This window comes from Corvus brachyrhynchos, unplaced genomic scaffold (assembly GCF_000691975.1).
Source record: "Corvus brachyrhynchos isolate BGI_N302 unplaced genomic scaffold, ASM69197v1 scaffold14, whole genome shotgun sequence".
Taxonomy (NCBI): domain Eukaryota; kingdom Metazoa; phylum Chordata; class Aves; order Passeriformes; family Corvidae; genus Corvus; species Corvus brachyrhynchos.
The window spans coordinates 19356522-19373443 of NW_008239110.1; the positions used below are offsets into that span (position 1 = coordinate 19356522).

Sequence of the window (16922 nt, forward strand, 5' to 3'; positions counted from 1 at the left end):
AAGCGAACATGGCGCGGCCATGGTCACCCCTGCCATGTGCTCACCCGCCCTGGTCTGCCCGGGAGCAGCCTCTCCTCTCGATAGATTCCTTCCGTCCCGGGCCGCCGCTGCGTGCAGGGAGGGAAGAAAGGAAGGAGGGAGGGAGGTGGACGTGGAGCACACGCCATCCCGCCCCGCTTGCAGGAGTCCAAGTGGCGACGGGATCCCGCGTCCCCCGCCCTCCTTCCCTTGGTAGCAGCAAACAGCGGGGCAGGGCGGCTGCTGCACGGAGGTCGCTTTGCCCCGTCCCGACCGCGTAGGCCGTGAGCCGGCAAGGCCTGCGGGGAGTTCTGCAGGGGAAGGGGCAGCTGGGGAAGCTCCCTGGTGACCGGCACAGGGAAATAACCTGCTTCGGAAAATGGGGACCGCCGTCGAGATGTGTGTCTGTAACTGTAATTCTCAAACGCGCTACCCATTGCTCAGGATTGTACCCCAAGTCCTGGGGGAAGGCTGCAAATTCCGAGACCGATCTCAGATTCTGAGTAGCCAAAAGACAAAGGAAGAAGCCGAAGACTTGCTTCCTGATCAAACTGAGATTGGTTCATGTAGCTCTGATGATACTTTAGGCAGACCACTTAAAATTTATGAGTCTTCCTTTAATTCACGAGTTAGATTCCGCGTAATAATGGCACCTTTGGTACAACGTTATTTCTTACAGAATGCTGCCATTAATTCTCCTAAACAAAAGAAATTCTTGTGGTGTTTGAAGGTCTCTGAGTTATAACTATTCCCATTTAACTACCACTTTTTCAATTTCTAGATAAAGTGGCTATGCTTGTGGGATAGAGAAAAACTTGCCATGGTCTGAAGGAAAAGGTTGATTGTATCTTTTTCCTATATGAAGATGGCAGAACAACCTTTAAATAAGCCGATGTTTTGGAGGCTTTGTGTTGTTTTAGCAATGACTCAAAGGTCACTTTTCGGTGACTTAGTTGGAGAAGTAAATGTTTTATTTCAGTCACAGACCTGATATGGACCAAAAGATGTTTTACTAATTGATGTGTGGTGATACCATTGTTCTGTCTGCCCAGAACTGAGGACTAAATGAAAGTGAAGTCTCTGCTTGCTGCAGTCAAAAGCAGCAGTGCTACCAACCCCTCCTAATCTAACACCACTGCTCCTCTGACCTCAGTCCTCCTCAGACTCCATCTTATCCAGACAGCAGAGGAGGCATTCTTCTTCTGGTCAGTCAGTTTTGCCAGGTTAGCTAGCTAAACCAGCTAGGAGGGAAGAGTGAAGTTTGGCACAGATGGTAGTTTTTTAGTAGCAGCAAGCCTAGCAAAGTAAGGTAAAGCTTCAGGTTGGATAGGCTGCATTGTAATCGTAGAGGAGATCACTTATTGTCAAGTTTCTGATTTGTTGGTTCTTGGCACAGTTTCTTATAAATCTGAGAATCATCCTGAAGTTGGGAAGATAAAACTCTTCTTTTCTTACTTCTTTCATTTATTCAGTTACTGCTGCATCTGCTATTGCCAATATTGTGAAGAGTTCTCTTGGGCCAGTTGGTCTGGATAAGATGTTGGTGGATGATATTGGGGTAAGTAATATTACTTTAAGAAGTGTCAGGAGGATTTGTATTCCTGTGTAAAAGTGCTTCTACTTAGTGTGCTTCATAGGCCTAATGTGCACGTGCCTGTTTTTTCCATGGTTCTGAGAGGGGTGGGAGAACTGTGGTAAAATTGAGTATTGGGTAATGTGTGTTACATCATTTTAGTTCCAGCTATTGTGGTGGTAATTTATGTGGTACAGTTATTTCTTTTCTGTAGGTAAGTTCTTGTAACCACTTAAAATACTGGTCAGATTGCAAGAAGTGAGTTTCATCATTTAAATCAAGTTTAACAGGTGCTGACTTGTATGTCCCGATCTCCACATTAGGAGAAATAACCAAAAAAAAAAAAAATCTAGTAATCTCATAACAAATTTTTAAGCAATATTTTGTACTTCAAAATATTTCAAGCAATTGTAGAAAGTTTGTCATTTTCCAGGCTGCTGTAATAAAATACTGTGTTAGAGGGAGGTCATTGCATGACTACTAATCCAATATTTGCAAAATGTGTGATGAGTTTCTGTACCAAAAAGGCTTTTCTGATCAAAAGAAAGTGCAGATTCTGCACTAGTAACATTTCCGTTGTTAGAATGGGACTCCTGGTTAAAAAGTCGCAGAAAAGTTTTGGTATAAGTAGTTATTTTATGGGCAATTGCGAAGATTAATTAATTTCTATTTGTATGAATGTTCTGAAACACAACAGTGAAAGTGTGATAGAAATGTACATCATATTCACGTTTGATTCCTGAAAATCAGGACGTGACCATTACTAATGATGGTGCAACCATTCTGAAACTGCTAGAAGTGGAACATCCTGCTGCAAAAGTCCTTTGTGAGCTGGCAGACCTGCAAGACAAAGAAGTTGGTGATGGGACCACCTCAGTGGTATGTAGCAAGTTTTACAGGCAGACATATCAAAAGTCAGTGTTTAGATTTAGTATTCTCTAGAGATACTAGTTTCCATATGCAAAGTGGTGCTCCGGAAGGGAATTTGCTTACTTCTGTTTCATTATTGATCTTTTCCTGTCTCAAAGGTTGATGATAGAGGCTGAATTTAGTTTTTTAATTTTTAATGACTGTGAGAAGTAAAAGTAAAGTACCAAGGATACTGAGTGTCAAAAACTTGCCTGAGACTTCAGATACCTTGGTGGGGGTTGGAATTGGGTAGGCTCTCACCTCATGTCAGAAACTGGTTTTAGTTGTGCATTGCACAAGGTAGTTTCTTTGCTTGTGTGGGATGCACGGATTTAGTGTTTGTATTTCAAACAGGTAATTATTGCTGCAGAACTTCTCAAAAATGCAGATGAGCTGGTGAAACAGAAAATTCATCCTACCTCCATTATTGGTGGATACCGACTTGCCTGCAAGTAAGAAACTGATACAGTTGAATTTCTGTATTTTGTGACTGCGTTAATACAGACTTTTTGGCACCAAGTGGAATTTGGTGGTTTGTTGCAGGGGTGGTGGGGTTTTTGTTGGTCTGGGTTGTGTTTTCATGTGTTTTGGGTTTTTTTTAAATTGTATTTCTGTAATCACATAATGGAATGACTGTCATGTTACCGTCCTTGGAGATTAATTGATTTTATCCCTTTGTTCTTCGAGGTAACATTTAGGAGAGCTGAAAACATGTAAGTTTTTGTCTTTTTGTGGGGGTGGTTCTGGACCAGTGTATTTGTCTTTATTTTACAGGGAAGCTGTTCGCTACATCAATGAAAATCTTGTTATTAACACAGATGAGCTGGGCAGGGAGTGCCTAATTAATGCTGCTAAAACATCAATGTCCTCGAAAATTATAGGAGTGTATCCTTTAACTTGATCAAGTGAGTGAAGTGAGAGTGGTTGTTTAGAGAGCTTGAGTAGCTAGGCCAGAGTATCCTTTGCAGCAGTTTTTATGAACATGACACAGTAGTGAAGCTGTTGTGTTTGTAACAGGGGTTTTACAGATAACTGTGATCTGGCATGGGAAAACATGTTCAAACTCTTCCCAGTTCATTTAAATCTGGGTTGGCAGGATAGCTTTAAAAGGGTATTGTTTCCTAATAATTGCATTGCTTGTTAGGGAGGCTAGATAAAGAGTTGTTTGAGTGGAAGAATGTGTTACAGAAGTACCTGGGAAGTGAATCTGGAGGAAAGAAAGTTGAATTTTACTCCGTGGGCACAGAAACCCCTGCATTTTTAGCTTTTGTGCTGGCCAAACATAGGATATGTATTTTACTTAAGGAACAAAAGGTACATAAAATGCAGGCATCATGGTAGTCTGTCATAATTTTTCTAGCAGTGTTTCAGCTTTTAGAATGACTCATTCCTTTAAGACAATGATAAAGAGAGCTGGAGAGCTAGCACTTTCTTGCCTTTCTGAAGTTCTTTTTTGGAAACTTAGTTTTAGCACTTTCAGTTATTTCTGTTCATGGTTTGTTTTGGTTTTTTTTTCTTAAGCATGATACTAGTTTCCTTCTTCAGTTTTAACCTTAACAGCCTTTCAGTGATGGTGATTTCTTTGCTAACATGGTGGTGGATGCTGCACTGGCAGTTAAATACACAGACCAGAAGGGTCAGGCTCGGTACCCCATCAACTCGGTTAATGTTCTGAAGGCCCATGGCCGCAGCCAAAAAGAGAGCATTCTTGTGAACGGTTATGCTCTGAACTGCGTGGTGGGCTCACAGGGTAAGAACAGGCTGTGTTTCAGAAATCTTTTGTGTCAGCTCAGTCCTCTTCGTCTTTCTGTGTGGCTTTTTGAACTGGCTGCATTCGTTGCAAATCCATGTGGGTTTTCAGTTCCAGGACAATTAAACAAGAACACAAAATACTGCACTTCACCAGTGTTTCTTAGACTAGAGTCTCCCAGCTAGCAGTGATGCACAAAGTGTTGGTAAGTTGCTGTAGCTCAGTGTCAGCAAGGTAACACTGTGTTCTGGTGGAACTTGAGCACTTCCCTTGCGGAGCCAGTGCTAGGTTTGTGGGGGACTGTTTCATTTAGCAGAGCCTTGCTGTGATTAGGTAACTCACAGGATGTGAGACTGATAGGTCACATTGTAATGGTCATTCATGTTTTGGGGACCATATATAAAAAGGTAACACAGGAAAGTCTTTATTAGCTTTTTCTGCAGTAGGGCAGAACTGGAGGTGGAGAAGTAAACAGTAGAAATCTGAAATGTGAAAGTAACATTAATTTTAATCTCTAATGCTAACTTGATGTTATGTTAACTCTATTTGACAAAATCCTTCTTCTTATTTTTCCTCATCAGGTATGACCAAGAGAATACTTAATGCAAAGATTGCATGCCTTGACTTCAGCCTGCAGAAAGCAAAAATGAAGCTTGGTGTTCAGGTTGTTATCTCAGACCCTGAGAAGCTGGACCAGATAAGGCAGAGGTGTGTGGAAGCTTGAATAACTGAGGCAGTGGGGTTTCACAGGCTTGATTTGATCTCGTCAGTTGAGATGGCTTGATGTAGATTTGGCTGAGTGCAAGAGGTAAAAAATGTTTTGAATGTTAGCATTTCCCAGCAATACCAAATACTAATGGAAGAAGTCTTCACTTCTGGAGGCAGAACTAGTATTAAGTCAGTTTTCAAGAGATGCAAGTATGTTTGTGCAGTGGTCCATTCTTGCAGAGCTCTGCATTAAGGGTTTCAGGAAGTGGGCTGACAGGATGTGGTGGTATACTTTTGGATACCTTTTTATAACTTTGACATTAATCTTTGCAGAGAGTCAGATATTACCAAAGAAAGAATCCAGAAGATTCTGGCCACTGGTGCCAATGTTATTCTCACCACTGGAGGTATTGATGATATGTGTCTGAAATACTTTGTTGATGCTGGAGCTATGGCAGTACGAAGAGTTGTAAAAAAGGACCTTAAGCGGATTGCTAAGGCATCGGGAGGTATGTCTGTATACGAATAACTGGTTTATAAATTTATTCTTCAAAGTAGAAGCTGTTGTTAGGGTACTTGTTACTGATTTTTAAAATACGGCTTCTTAACATCCAAGGTCAGGATGAGTAAAGCTAAGCCACTTCTTTTTAGCTTTACTGTTGCTTTTAAATGACCTTTGTCAAAGTAGATGACTACTGTAAGACTTGATTGCTGAAGATTTACAGGGGAGGGAGAAGAAGCTGCCTTGCACTGTCAAGACTGGCCTCTTGTGGAAATGGGAGCCATAATCTGTATTTATTTAGAAGTTTTTATTATGCATGCATTCATAAGCCTCTGTTTAGACAGTTAAGTACATTGTTTACATAGTTCAAGACGAATGAAGAACTCCTAAATCACTAAATGCATACTTTAAAAAAAATCTGGTCCTGTACAGATTTTTATCTGTCAGTTCTTAAATTTGGAAGAAAATATTTTCATTGTGGTAAAGCATGGGAACTTGTACTGGCCGTGGAAGAGGAAGCACTGTAAAAGTTGAACAAAAGAAGCAGCCAGTTTATCAGTTATAAACTGAAATATTGAATTGCTGCCTGAGAACTAGAAGTGCTGTTCAAGAAAAATCTATTTAACACAGCTTTTATTTCTGTTTTTCTTCCTGTATGCCTATTGGTAGTGGGCAAAGGATGATGTGCAGAAATTGAATGTTAACTTCACTTTGTTGTTTGTTTGTTAAAGCAACCATATGTTCAACCCTTGCAAACCTTGAAGGTGAGGAGAGTTTTGAGGCATTAATGCTGGGACAGGCAGAAGAGGTGATCCAAGAGAGAATCTGCGATGATGAGCTGATTTTAATCAAGAAGTAAGGATCCTTCTAAAAACACTCAAGTTCTGTATGTGTTCTCTGCTACGTTTGAGATAAAATTCCACTTATTTACTTCATGCTATCTAAGTGGTTGGAATAGTTACACACATGGGAAAGGGTACACAAATCCAGTGCAAATTAGAGGTGAGAGTATCAGTATTTGATCTCTTTTGCTGGAGCTGGACACTCTTTGTCAACCAGCATATGAGACAATCAGATTGCTAGACAGATTTACTTAAATTTTTGTTTATAAACAAATGTTTCTAAACTGGCTTCCCTTTAGAGACAGTGAAGGGAAATAGGTACTGTCTTAGTTAATTTCATCTGAATAAAGAGGTGCGAGCTAAATCTTTCAATTTGTTTTGAAAGACAGTGTTCGCTTGTGCTGGTGTCACTGCTGTCTGGTACCTGAAGACTTGAGTATCAGTTCATTTCATGAGAACATACTTTGGATAGTAACTTTTCCACTGTTTCAATATCCCTTCTGGGTGTTCATGTTCCTGTAGTGTCATTTGTGTGTGAATGAAATGCTCTGCCCATGGCACTCGTGTGTCGGGTACCTGGTGACAGCCTGTTTTATTACGTTGGCAGTCATTAGCTTTTTTGAGGGCTGTGCAAAAGGGGTCTTTCTTAATACCTAAGTACACTTTCCCCTCTTTGATGGGAAAACGTCATCATACTCTGACAGGTAGCTTTCTTTAAAAGACTAAAACTCAAAGGTTCTTGCATGTTAGAAATTAAAATAGTGACTTACTAAGTTACAATGTATGTATCCTGCAAGGGGGCATAACAATGTTAAGATTTTCTTTTAAATGTTGAAAAAATGAGGCTCAACCGAATTCTGCTTTAGAAGAAAAAATTTACCAAGAATAATTTTAATTTAGATTTCATTCAGCACAGCTGACTTCTGATTCCTTTTATCCTTAGTACAAAGGCTCGTACTTCAGCATCAATTATCTTACGAGGAGCCAATGACTTCATGTGTGACGAAATGGAACGATCTATACATGATGCTCTCTGTGTTGTCAAAAGGGTTTTGGAATCCAAGTCTGTTGTCCCAGGTGGTGGTGCTGTAGAGGCAGCACTTTCAATATATCTTGAAAATTATGCAACCAGCATGGTAAGTCTTGCACAGAGACTCAGTGGTGTGTATGCGTTAGATTTGCACAATTAATCTCCAAGCTTTTATTTTCATCTGTTAGAAGTAATTTCTGTGGTTCATGAAAACCTAATCATCTTATAGAATCTAAGATGGTTCTTTAAAATGGAGGATATGAGTTAATTCTTTCTCTGATAATTAGACTCTCTGGTTCTTTGACTGTAACACAGGTTTTGCATGTGAAAACCCCTACCAGTTAGCGCTGTTCTTGATCATGGCTGTATTTTTTTCCTCTCCAGTTGTAACTATTGGTTTAAAATTTTTTTCCTCTTTCTAGGGATCACGTGAACAACTTGCAATAGCAGAATTTGCAAGATCCCTCTTAGTAATTCCAAATACACTGGCAGTAAATGCTGCTCAGGATGCCACAGATCTTGTTGCAAAGTTGAGAGCATTCCACAATGAGGCTCAAGTTAACCCAGATCGCAAAAATCTGAAATGGCAAGTATCTGTCTGTTAGAAGGCTAGTAAAAGTGATGTGGGCTGGTGACCTAGATGGAAAATTGTTCTCCCAGTTCACTGAACCATGATTTGCATAGTAAAAAAAGAATGTATGTTTTCGGTGAACTCCTTTGCCCCTGCCCTTCAGTTGTATGTATGTATTGCTGTAACGAAGCAGGAGTTACACAGGATACTCCCAGCTGTATTTCTGCTGTTTCTCCCTCTCCATCTGACAGCATTCCTTCTTTGCAGGATTGGTCTTGACTTGATCAATGGAAAACCTCGTGATAACAAGCAAGCTGGTGTCTTTGAACCAACCATGGTCAAAACCAAGAGCCTCAAGTTTGCAACAGAAGCTGCAATTACTATTCTCCGAATTGATGACCTTATCAAACTGCACCCTGAAACTAAAGAAGAGAGAGGAGGGTGCTATGAGGATGCAGTTCAGTCTGGAGCACTTGAAGAATAACTTAGGCTTTATTTATGTTTGTTTCACTTACACTTCCCACTCTTATAACTAAAATGTTAATAAAACAAGTGGTTGAATGTTGCTGCTATTTTCTTGTGAACAAACTAATTTTTAAAAGCAAGTTTGGTCCTTGCAGTGAGAAGTTAAGCTCTAGTGTGTGTTAACAACTAGAGTGCCTGCAATAACCACTAACCTCTTTGTCAAGAAGTAATGGTGTAAACTTACTTAATTTTAGGCAAAACAGTTTTAGGCTCTGTTATTAGAAGTTTATTAGTTTATTAGTAAAATGTTTCAAAGCTAGTTAACACTAGCTGTTCATTCATTCCCTCACATTTATCTCTCAATGCACATGGCTATTCCCATTCCTCCTCCTATACAGAGAGCAGCAACACCACGTTTTCCACCAGTTCGTTCCAGTGCATAGAGAAGAGTTACAAGGATGCGACAACCAGAGGCGCCCAGAGGGTGGCCAAGAGCAATAGCTCCACCTTGTATATTGACCTAAAACAGAAAAAAAAAGCCAATATAGACAGTCAAAACATTTAACTAGCTTAGCTGACTTTAAGCATAAATGACTTTGCTGGGATCTAGCCCTTGACTATGTGTGAGCTTGAAACCACAAACACCATTCCATACAAGAAAGGGCATATGAGTGCAACAGCTGGTAATAACCAGTATTTCTTCTGTCTTCACTCTGAAGATAACAGGTAAATTTAGGGAGGGGAGAATAATACCTGTGCTTTTTGCCATCACTAAAAGAATACTGTGGCAAATACACGTGAAGCAGCAATTTCAAATTCTGAATTAACTATGCTTGAGCAGTTGCCTAGATTTGCATAAAAATCCACTGCAAACACGTTGGAACTTGTTCAGTTGGGAAACTGCTAGCAAAGCCAGCAGACAGAGCAGTGTGAGGAAATGCGTGCTGGGGCTCCCACCCTATTTGCTTAAAGTGATTGCAAGAGAGCTGTGCTCACCCTTACAATCCAGATGCACAGAATGGGATAAGTTTGAGTTACAAGAGGTAAACTAATGCCAGCCTACAAATAAATGGCAGCTTACAAATCATTACCTTTTCTGGATTTACTTTCAGTTCTTTTGCTATTGCAACAGAGAGTGATGCAAAGGCTTCATTAATTTCAAACAAGTCAACTTGTTCCAGAGTCCAGCCAGCTTTGTCAATCTGAGAAAACAATACAAATAGGACCTTATTATCTTTTAGGTCTTCCTTAGCACCAGAAGCAGCTTCTCCTAAGATGTAAATTGGGTGATTTGAAGCTACCACTTCAAAAAATTTGAAGGAAAAGTTTTTTATAGCCAGTGTTGATGAGAGAATCCTTGAAGACTACAGACAAAACTTCAGTGTCAGACAAGTCAGTACAATGTACTGTAATAATGCTGGCTGCTCATAAAAATCTTGACTAATTTTACACGTGTAGTGGTGGTGGTGCAATTGTGAAAATCCAGCTGTATGTGGTGCCCTTACTAGAACAAGCACTGGATTCAAAAGTAGGCTTTAACAGATTAAAAGCAATTTTTTTAGGATGTAGTCTGACTCCATTAGGGAGTCTCTACTTATTAGAGACTTTTACACTGGAAATAGTGAGGTGTCAACCATTAGTGATCAGTGCCACATCCAATTTGTCCAGTCTCTCCTGCCTTTACAGTGGAAGTTGCCACTTCAAGCTTCTCATGGGTGACTATTTTGGAAGATGGTTTGGCTCATGTTTTCACTTGAGAAACTTGTGATGCAATTGCCTACTCTGGTACAGGCTTAGGCATGTTTCACATATGTACATTTTTACTTCCACTCGCTTTGTTTCTAACAGCAATACTTCATCAGCAGAGTAATCATAATGACATTTCACAACATAAGCTAGCCAGACTGGTGCACCTCTGAGGCTACAGTCAAGGAGGAAAGCCTTTTTCTACTAGATAAAATAAAGACCGTATGGAGTATCCCATTCTTCTGGAAAAAGCTTAAGATATATACTATGTTATTGTAACACTCAACATATTCTCTCACGATAAAGTGCTACAGTTTTGAAGTGATAAGCGTAATATATGGAGGGTGTGAACATGTGATAACGCCCATTACGAAGTTTAATCACAGAATCACAGAATCTTCTGAGCTGGAAGGGACTCATGAGGATCATCGAGTCCAACTCTTAAGTGAAAGGCCCATATATATGGGATCAAAGCCATGAACTTGCTGTTTCTAGGACCATGCTCTATGAAGGAGTAGTGTGCCCTTTTTCATAGTATCTATACAGTTACAGGCACAGCTTGCCTGTTCCACAGTTTAAACTAAAATTCTGTATTGTATATGCAGTTACTGCACCCTTCATTTTAACTAGCAGTTTGAAATCTGGTAAGAAAAAGCTTTAGCATTATAGTTCTGATTTTCTTGTCAAAAGCCACAGAACTTGGTGAGTTCAAATCAGAGCTCCACAGTGCCAGGACATTTCAGAGGTGAACAAAATAAGGCCTTTTACACAGTATTAAAAAAAATAAGGAATATTAAAGTAAATCTGTTCTTAGCTGTACAAGAGCTCTTTTCATGCTCAATTTCATAGCTAAGCTTTAACAAATAATCAGCTGGGGCTGCCATGGGCTACATCTGTATTAGGAAGCAGCATGGTACCAGCAGGGATGCTCACTGGGGCATTGAGAACCTTGTCCTGTGGACTGAGCACTGAGTACATCGGTGGGTGCAGTAATGGTCTGAGCACGATAGATGTGGCTTTGGAATGCACCTTCCTGTTCAGTTACACCTGAAAGGAATCCAATTTGTAAACTCCAAGCTTTTTGCAGGCCAAACTGAAACACAAAGGGCACCATCCCATTTGCTAATGCAGATGGCACTCAGTGGCCCTTCCCTCAGTGTTGTACTATTGCAAATACAATCAGGCAATGATCTGAAAATTAACCTGGCCAGACACAGCATCAGAACCATATCACAGCAGGACCAAATTATCCCATAATTTGGTTAATTATACACATCCCTGAAATCTGATCTTCAGCCTCCTAGGTTATCTAGGTACCCTTCCACAAACCTGACTAGTTTATGCTCTGAAGTCCATTCATACACCTATACATTTGGGTTTTCTTTTTCCAACAAGTAGGTACTCCCCTAGTAGCACTAGGATTCCAAATCTTATATACTACACTATTTTGAGTATTTTTTTTTCACATGGTTTACTTTTTTCCTACTAAGTTTTCTTCAGAACAGGGTGAAACCAAGACATGGCTAGAAAACAAAAAGCAATTACAAGCAAGAGTTTTAACATAATAGATACATAGATGAGTGATTACTTACAGCTTTCCTTATTGCTGAAATGGGCCCTACTCCCATAATAGATGGATCTATGCCTGTCTGAGCCCAAGATACAATCCGAGCCAAAGGCATAAGACCTCTCCTAGCAGCTTCCGATTTCTTCATTAGAAGAACAGCTGCAGCTCCATCATTTAAACCTGTGGAGTAACAAACAACTTGTACGTATTTGTTGGGCTTTTGGCTTTTACTGTACCACTTTCTCCTGCTTGCATAAGATCACAATCTAGACAGAACAAAAATCACAAATCATTTACTGGTTTAGGTCAGTATTGTTCATATCAGCCAAGTCTGTTCTCTGCCACAAACACTTCAAACTATATTGGTGTAAATGTGACACCTTGTTGATTCTATTTGGAAATGAGCAGGTGGAAGAATCAAAGTACAATCTGAAAAAGAAGTACATCAGATTTATTAGGCAGGCTTTGGGAGGGGCAGCATAAAGACAAAGGAAGATGTTTAAAAGCTGCTTGTGGCAGTCCCACAGGAGTAACATTTTCAAACATGAATCATTAAGTCTTCCATTCTCCAGATCTGCAGTATCAGAAACTCTTAGTTTTAAAAGGAAATATTCTTTCCAGCCTATCAAATATTGCTGTTATTGTCCAAACTCTTGTATTGTTTCATAGAAAACAAGGAAACAAAAGAAATCCTCCACCACATCTAAAATGGAGTTCTACCTACGTAGTCAAACACATTGCCATTTCCTGCAAAGCAGTAAACACACAGCAGCCACACCTCTCACAGAGACCCTGCCTTGAGCCATAAGCACCTACTGTTCTTTTCTATTTCATTCAAGCCAGATGGACCAACCTGAAGCATTAGCTGCTGTTACTGTCCCAGTTCCATCTGTTAGGAAACAGGGTTTTAACTTTGCCATTGTTTCCAAGTTGCTCCCATGTCGAGGGTGTTCATCTGTTTTAATTTCTATAGGACCTGCAAAACAGAGCATTATGCTCACAGGAGGGTCTAATCACACACACACACATCTCAAACAGAACGACAGCAAAAACAACAGGCTGAGTGGGAATATGCACCATATTCCTTTCAACCAACAAGGCATTCTTATGTTGGAGACAGCTTCCAACTCAAGGGAGTTAACTGCTGTAACCCTCCAGCTCCTTCTGGCAGGGCAGACAGCTCAGATTTTCTAAGACAAACACTAGCAGCTAAAATACTGTCTAGTTGTGCAAAAGTCAGTATTGTTCTTGCTTTTCCTAACCCAATAGCTTCTCTTTCCGCAGGAGGTTGTATTTCAAACAATACTTCTAGTAATCTCGCTACAAAGAGCTGTCAAGTGTCACTAAATATTATCATCTAAACGGGTATCATGAAATCCCTCCGTTAGTTTGCAGCCTGCCTAATGCCAGGACTTTTTCTGCAGGGTCTATTCAATGGAAATATTGAAACACTGATTCTTGATTTCTTTTTTGAAAATTTAGTCTTTGCATCTAACTCACAAGGAGCTGGGGAATTCCCCTGCTCTAGAAAGAGACATCTTAATAGGTCTGTTTATATCCGTCACCTAAAGAGAAATATACCCAATATATGTAACCTGACTACATAATCAACTAGTAACCCTAATTATTGTCACTGTGTATTTTACTAGGTGGGCAAGGTTTGTCAGATCAACATGACTGTTTTAAGTTTGGTGCAGCAGGAGTCTTAACAAAATGAAAATTACTGATTTTGGTACCATATCCAAGCCTATGTTAAGTTAGTGCTTTGTCTAGGTTGTTATTCTATCTCCAGTAAAACACAGTGGTAGTATTTGCAGAAAACTACACTGAGATATTCCACATTTGAGTTGCTTCTCTCTTATTTAAAATATAACTACTGAAAGCTGAAAAAGAGAGCAACAGGTTACATGCTCACAAAAAGCATGTGTAAGTGGGAAACCATCCACTGATTACAGGAGACATAGCAGATTACAGGAGACATAGCAGATTTTTTTCCCTAAAGTCAGCTCTCATCATCCACTCACACTTACCTTTTTTAGACGGTACAAGAACAGGAACAATTTCTTTTGTAAAATAGCCAGCTTTCTGTGCTGCCTCTGCCCTGTTTTGTGACTGTACAGCAAGTTGGTCTTGTTCCCCTCTGCTGACTTGCCACTGATTGGCCACATTTTCAGCTGAAACAGGAACAAAATGCAAACTGCCATCAGGAAATGCCAAAATTTTAAGTTGCAAAATTTTAAGCACAAATGTAGTCATTAATGTTTGCTGTAGGAAGCAGCTGACTATGCTGAATGGTTTTCATTCAGATTTCCTCATTTTGTTTACTCATGATTCTCTACTATATTTTCACTTGAGGTTTAAAATTTCTGTGTGGAATCTCCTCCCAGATGATATATCAAATTAAATCAAATACAAACAAGCTTTTCTAGCTTATTGCTTCTCTGAATTACTATGCTCAGATTTCTCTACAGCCACTTCAGAAAAGCTAACAGTTCTGAAGTCACTTTGTCTCATAAGCAGGGTCTGGAAAAGCAGTTGGCTGACCATCCCATCCAGGGTGCAATAACCTCAAGTTGTAGAACCACGCATATCAACGGGACACTTTGCGTAACTCCTCCCCACTGTAAATCTGTGCTGCTGAATGCTCCAGTTACATACAGGGATTATTCTGTTTATTTTTTTTTCTGAAATTAAATTTCTCAGATGTAGAAGAGATGCAGACACATTAGTTCAGACAGAAGAAAAACCCAAAACAGTAGCTTTACAAACAAAATGGAAAATGCCTTCAATGCCTTTCAATATTATGTACTTCTTTCTTTCTTTTTCATGACTAAAACATAAGGAGAGCTTGAAACACATTATTTGTAACTTTAGATTTCTGAGATTTCCTGTCAGTGAACTCTTTCAGTTGACCATCTCATTTTACGGACTGTCACCACTTACCTGTTATGCCCATATGGTACTGATAAAAAGCATCTGTAAGGCCATCAAGGATTATAGTGTCCTGCAAGGAAGCCTCTCCCATTCTCACCCCAGCTCGCATGTGAATGACATGAGGAGCCTGCAAGAGGGTATTTCGAAACGAGTCAGATGTTTGCATCTCCAGTTCACAATTCAGCCAGACCATTGAAGAAATCCCTGCCTGCTGGCTGGAGGTACCCATCCCAAATCCTGGCAGTCTCTCCAGCTGCCTGCTCTGCCTGTCCCTCCAGAGCCTGCCAGCTGGTGTGCCATTTGGCCTCTGCATTCCCCTGGTAGCAGATCACCACACTGCAAGTGTTGTTTCCTCTCCACAGACCAAATCTATCATTCCTGGGGCTGTGGCTCTCCATCCTACTAGCCTGCTCCAGGTAGTTCCCAACTGCACTCTGCTGCCAGGGAATGTCAACATCACTCTCTGCACAGGCAGCTGAGCCCGGGCCGAAGAGGCCATCCATTTCTTGGGCATCAGACCATCTCAGACCCATTCCTGAATACAGCCTTGGGATGAACACCTTGAAATAAAACTGCTTTGCTTTCTTTCCAGGCTCTAATTGCTTAGCGAACAATAACATTTTCAGTTATTCCTTCTCTGGGCTTCTTGCAATACGAAAATCCTGTCTACTGCCAGCTGTCACAGGCAAATCATTCACCACAACAGAGCTGAATGGAAATGAAAATGGAATTTTAAATGCAGTGTGTGTTTGCAGCACACCTTTTCAGTAGCTACAGTATGAGGTCTTTTCCTTTTTTTAAAAGCACACTACTGAAGTCAACTGCTGTATGTGTAAATTCATTCGTAAGCAAGCAACCCTTTCGATCGGCCCCCAGGCGCCAGCCTGGAAACACGGGGTTTCAACATCGGGTTCTTTGCTCCCAGTACGTTGGTGCAATGTGACTGCGATCCTATGCTTTACCTTGCTCATGCTTTCCATGCCTCCTGCAACCACGATGCTGGAGTCTCCCGTCAGTATGGACTGAGCAGCCAGGCACACTGCCTTCAAGCCCGACCCGCAGATCATCTGGCAGCTCCAGGCGGGCACAGAGTATGGGATTCCCGCAGCCACACTGGCCTGCCGGACGGGATTCTGGCCAGCACCTGTGGGAACAGGCAGCATTTTTCTTTTATTCTTAAAAAACAAATGTCTGCCTTTTCACTGTTCACAACAACACCCCAATTCCACCAAAATTTAGAGCTTGCTCCTGCTTTCAGCTGGTGGGTAGAGAAGTGCCCAGCAGTAATCTATAAACAGAAACCTCTTTCATTTATATTGCTGATCAACTAACACCTGCTACTGCTAGTTTTATATCTGCAACTCTGCTTTTGATGCCAGGTCAGATGAAACACTACTTCAGATCAGCCCTAGCCTGTTGTCTGTGTAAGATGAGAAATCATTTAAATTGCTTCTTGCTGAAGAGTTTCTTTTTGACATCTTCTGTACCTCACCAGCAGTTAACTTTCCCTGAAAGTTCATATGGAAACCAAAAGCACAACTATGCACAGATGGACCTGAAAGCTTCCAGTATTTGTTGTGATCCTGATGGAGATAATAGGATCACTATATTCTAAGAAAACACTCTTCATCTGCATCTCCCCAGGCCAAAGCTCTTTGTACACAAAGAAAAGGACAAGGAGAGCACATCATTCCGCAAGCTAAAAATATAGAGGAATCTGAATCATCTTTAAGATAAAAATATGTATTTCCTTCCTCCACATTTAAAATACAAACCTGCCTATGACTACGCTGATTAAACATTACCCTGGAAAAAGCAGGAGCAAGTTCAAGACAAACAATTCCCTGCCAGCTACATTTTCATTGAATCAAAATGTTTGTCTCCAAACAAGTGGCATCATAGATCTTGCACATCGGTCCTGCAGATAAACACAAATGAAGGCCTAGCTCTTAAAATCTCAGTGTTACCATTACTCAGGATGTTAAATTTAGGAGCTGAGATGACCAAGGTGAGAAGGATGTTGTAACAAAGAAAAGAAACTGACATTCACACATACACTGTTGGCAACTTCAGGGATTTAAAAAAAACCCGAACTATTCCCCACAAGATCCTTTCCAAAAACCCATCCTTTCAGTCACCCAGACCGTATGGAGAAGCAGCCACGATGCCTCTCAAGTCCTTTGTTAAGGCACCGCGTTCCCAATGGCGAGGGATAACGTCCCTGCAATGTGAAACCCGAGCTGTTTCAATGGGACAACCCCGGAGAGATGCGGCCGCGGAGAGGGTGAGCCCGGCCGCGGGCGGAGG

General features: G+C 40.8%; 3 protein-coding genes across 3 annotated transcripts in view; 1 reads left to right on the plus strand and 2 right to left on the minus strand.

Annotated features, from left to right (window-relative positions):
• Positions 1-455, minus strand: part of MRPL18 (mitochondrial ribosomal protein L18) — a 5039-nt gene extending 4584 nt beyond the window's left edge. The window contains exon 1 of the mRNA XM_017739423.1: positions 45-455. Coding sequence (XP_017594912.1) covers positions 45-455 — 411 coding nt within the window. The remainder of the gene's footprint in view (positions 1-44) is intronic.
• Positions 456-770: 315 nt separating this feature from the next.
• TCP1 (t-complex 1) lies at positions 771-8475 on the plus strand. The gene is made up of 11 exons (XM_017739533.1): positions 771-1576; positions 2342-2470; positions 2855-2952; positions 3275-3385; positions 4069-4250; positions 4832-4958; positions 5292-5467; positions 6192-6315; positions 7246-7438; positions 7755-7918; positions 8171-8475. Exons 1-11 carry the CDS (start codon positions 1556-1558, stop codon positions 8385-8387), a joined length of 1542 nt encoding a protein of 513 aa, XP_017595022.1. The 5' UTR covers positions 771-1555; the 3' UTR covers positions 8388-8475.
• Positions 8476-8631: 156 nt separating this feature from the next.
• ACAT2 (acetyl-CoA acetyltransferase 2) lies at positions 8632-15793 on the minus strand. The gene is made up of 7 exons (XM_017739534.1): positions 15578-15793; positions 14625-14742; positions 13712-13855; positions 12535-12657; positions 11707-11861; positions 9460-9570; positions 8632-8888 (listed from the first exon to the last, which is right to left on the minus strand). Exons 1-7 carry the CDS (start codon positions 15776-15778, stop codon positions 8721-8723), a joined length of 1020 nt encoding a protein of 339 aa, XP_017595023.1. The 5' UTR covers positions 15779-15793; the 3' UTR covers positions 8632-8720.
• Positions 15794-16922: the final 1129 nt, after the last annotated feature.

What these genes read in the sequence shown, in the direction of transcription:
- TCP1 (XM_017739533.1), top strand. Translation starts at nt 1,556, where the DNA reads ATGTTGGTGGATGATATTGGG. An exon ending in GGATACCGACTTGCCTGCAA is followed by an intron (nt 2,953 to 3,274) that starts GTAAGAAACTGA and finishes TTTATTTTACAG; the next exon opens with GGAAGCTGTTCGCTACATCA. An exon ending in AAAATTATGCAACCAGCATG is followed by an intron (nt 7,439 to 7,754) that starts GTAAGTCTTGCA and finishes TCCTCTTTCTAG; the next exon opens with GGATCACGTGAACAACTTGC.
- ACAT2 (XM_017739534.1), bottom strand. Translation starts at nt 15,778, where the DNA reads ATGCTGCCTGTTCCCACAGGTGCTGGCCAGAATCCCGTCCGGCAGGCC. An exon ending in GTACCATATGGGCATAACAG is followed by an intron (nt 13,856 to 14,624) that starts GTAAGTGGTGAC and finishes TTCCTGTTTCAG; the next exon opens with CTGAAAATGTGGCCAATCAG. An exon ending in TGAAAGTAAATCCAGAAAAG is followed by an intron (nt 8,889 to 9,459) that starts GTAATGATTTGT and finishes TTTCTGTTTTAG; the next exon opens with GTCAATATACAAGGTGGAGC.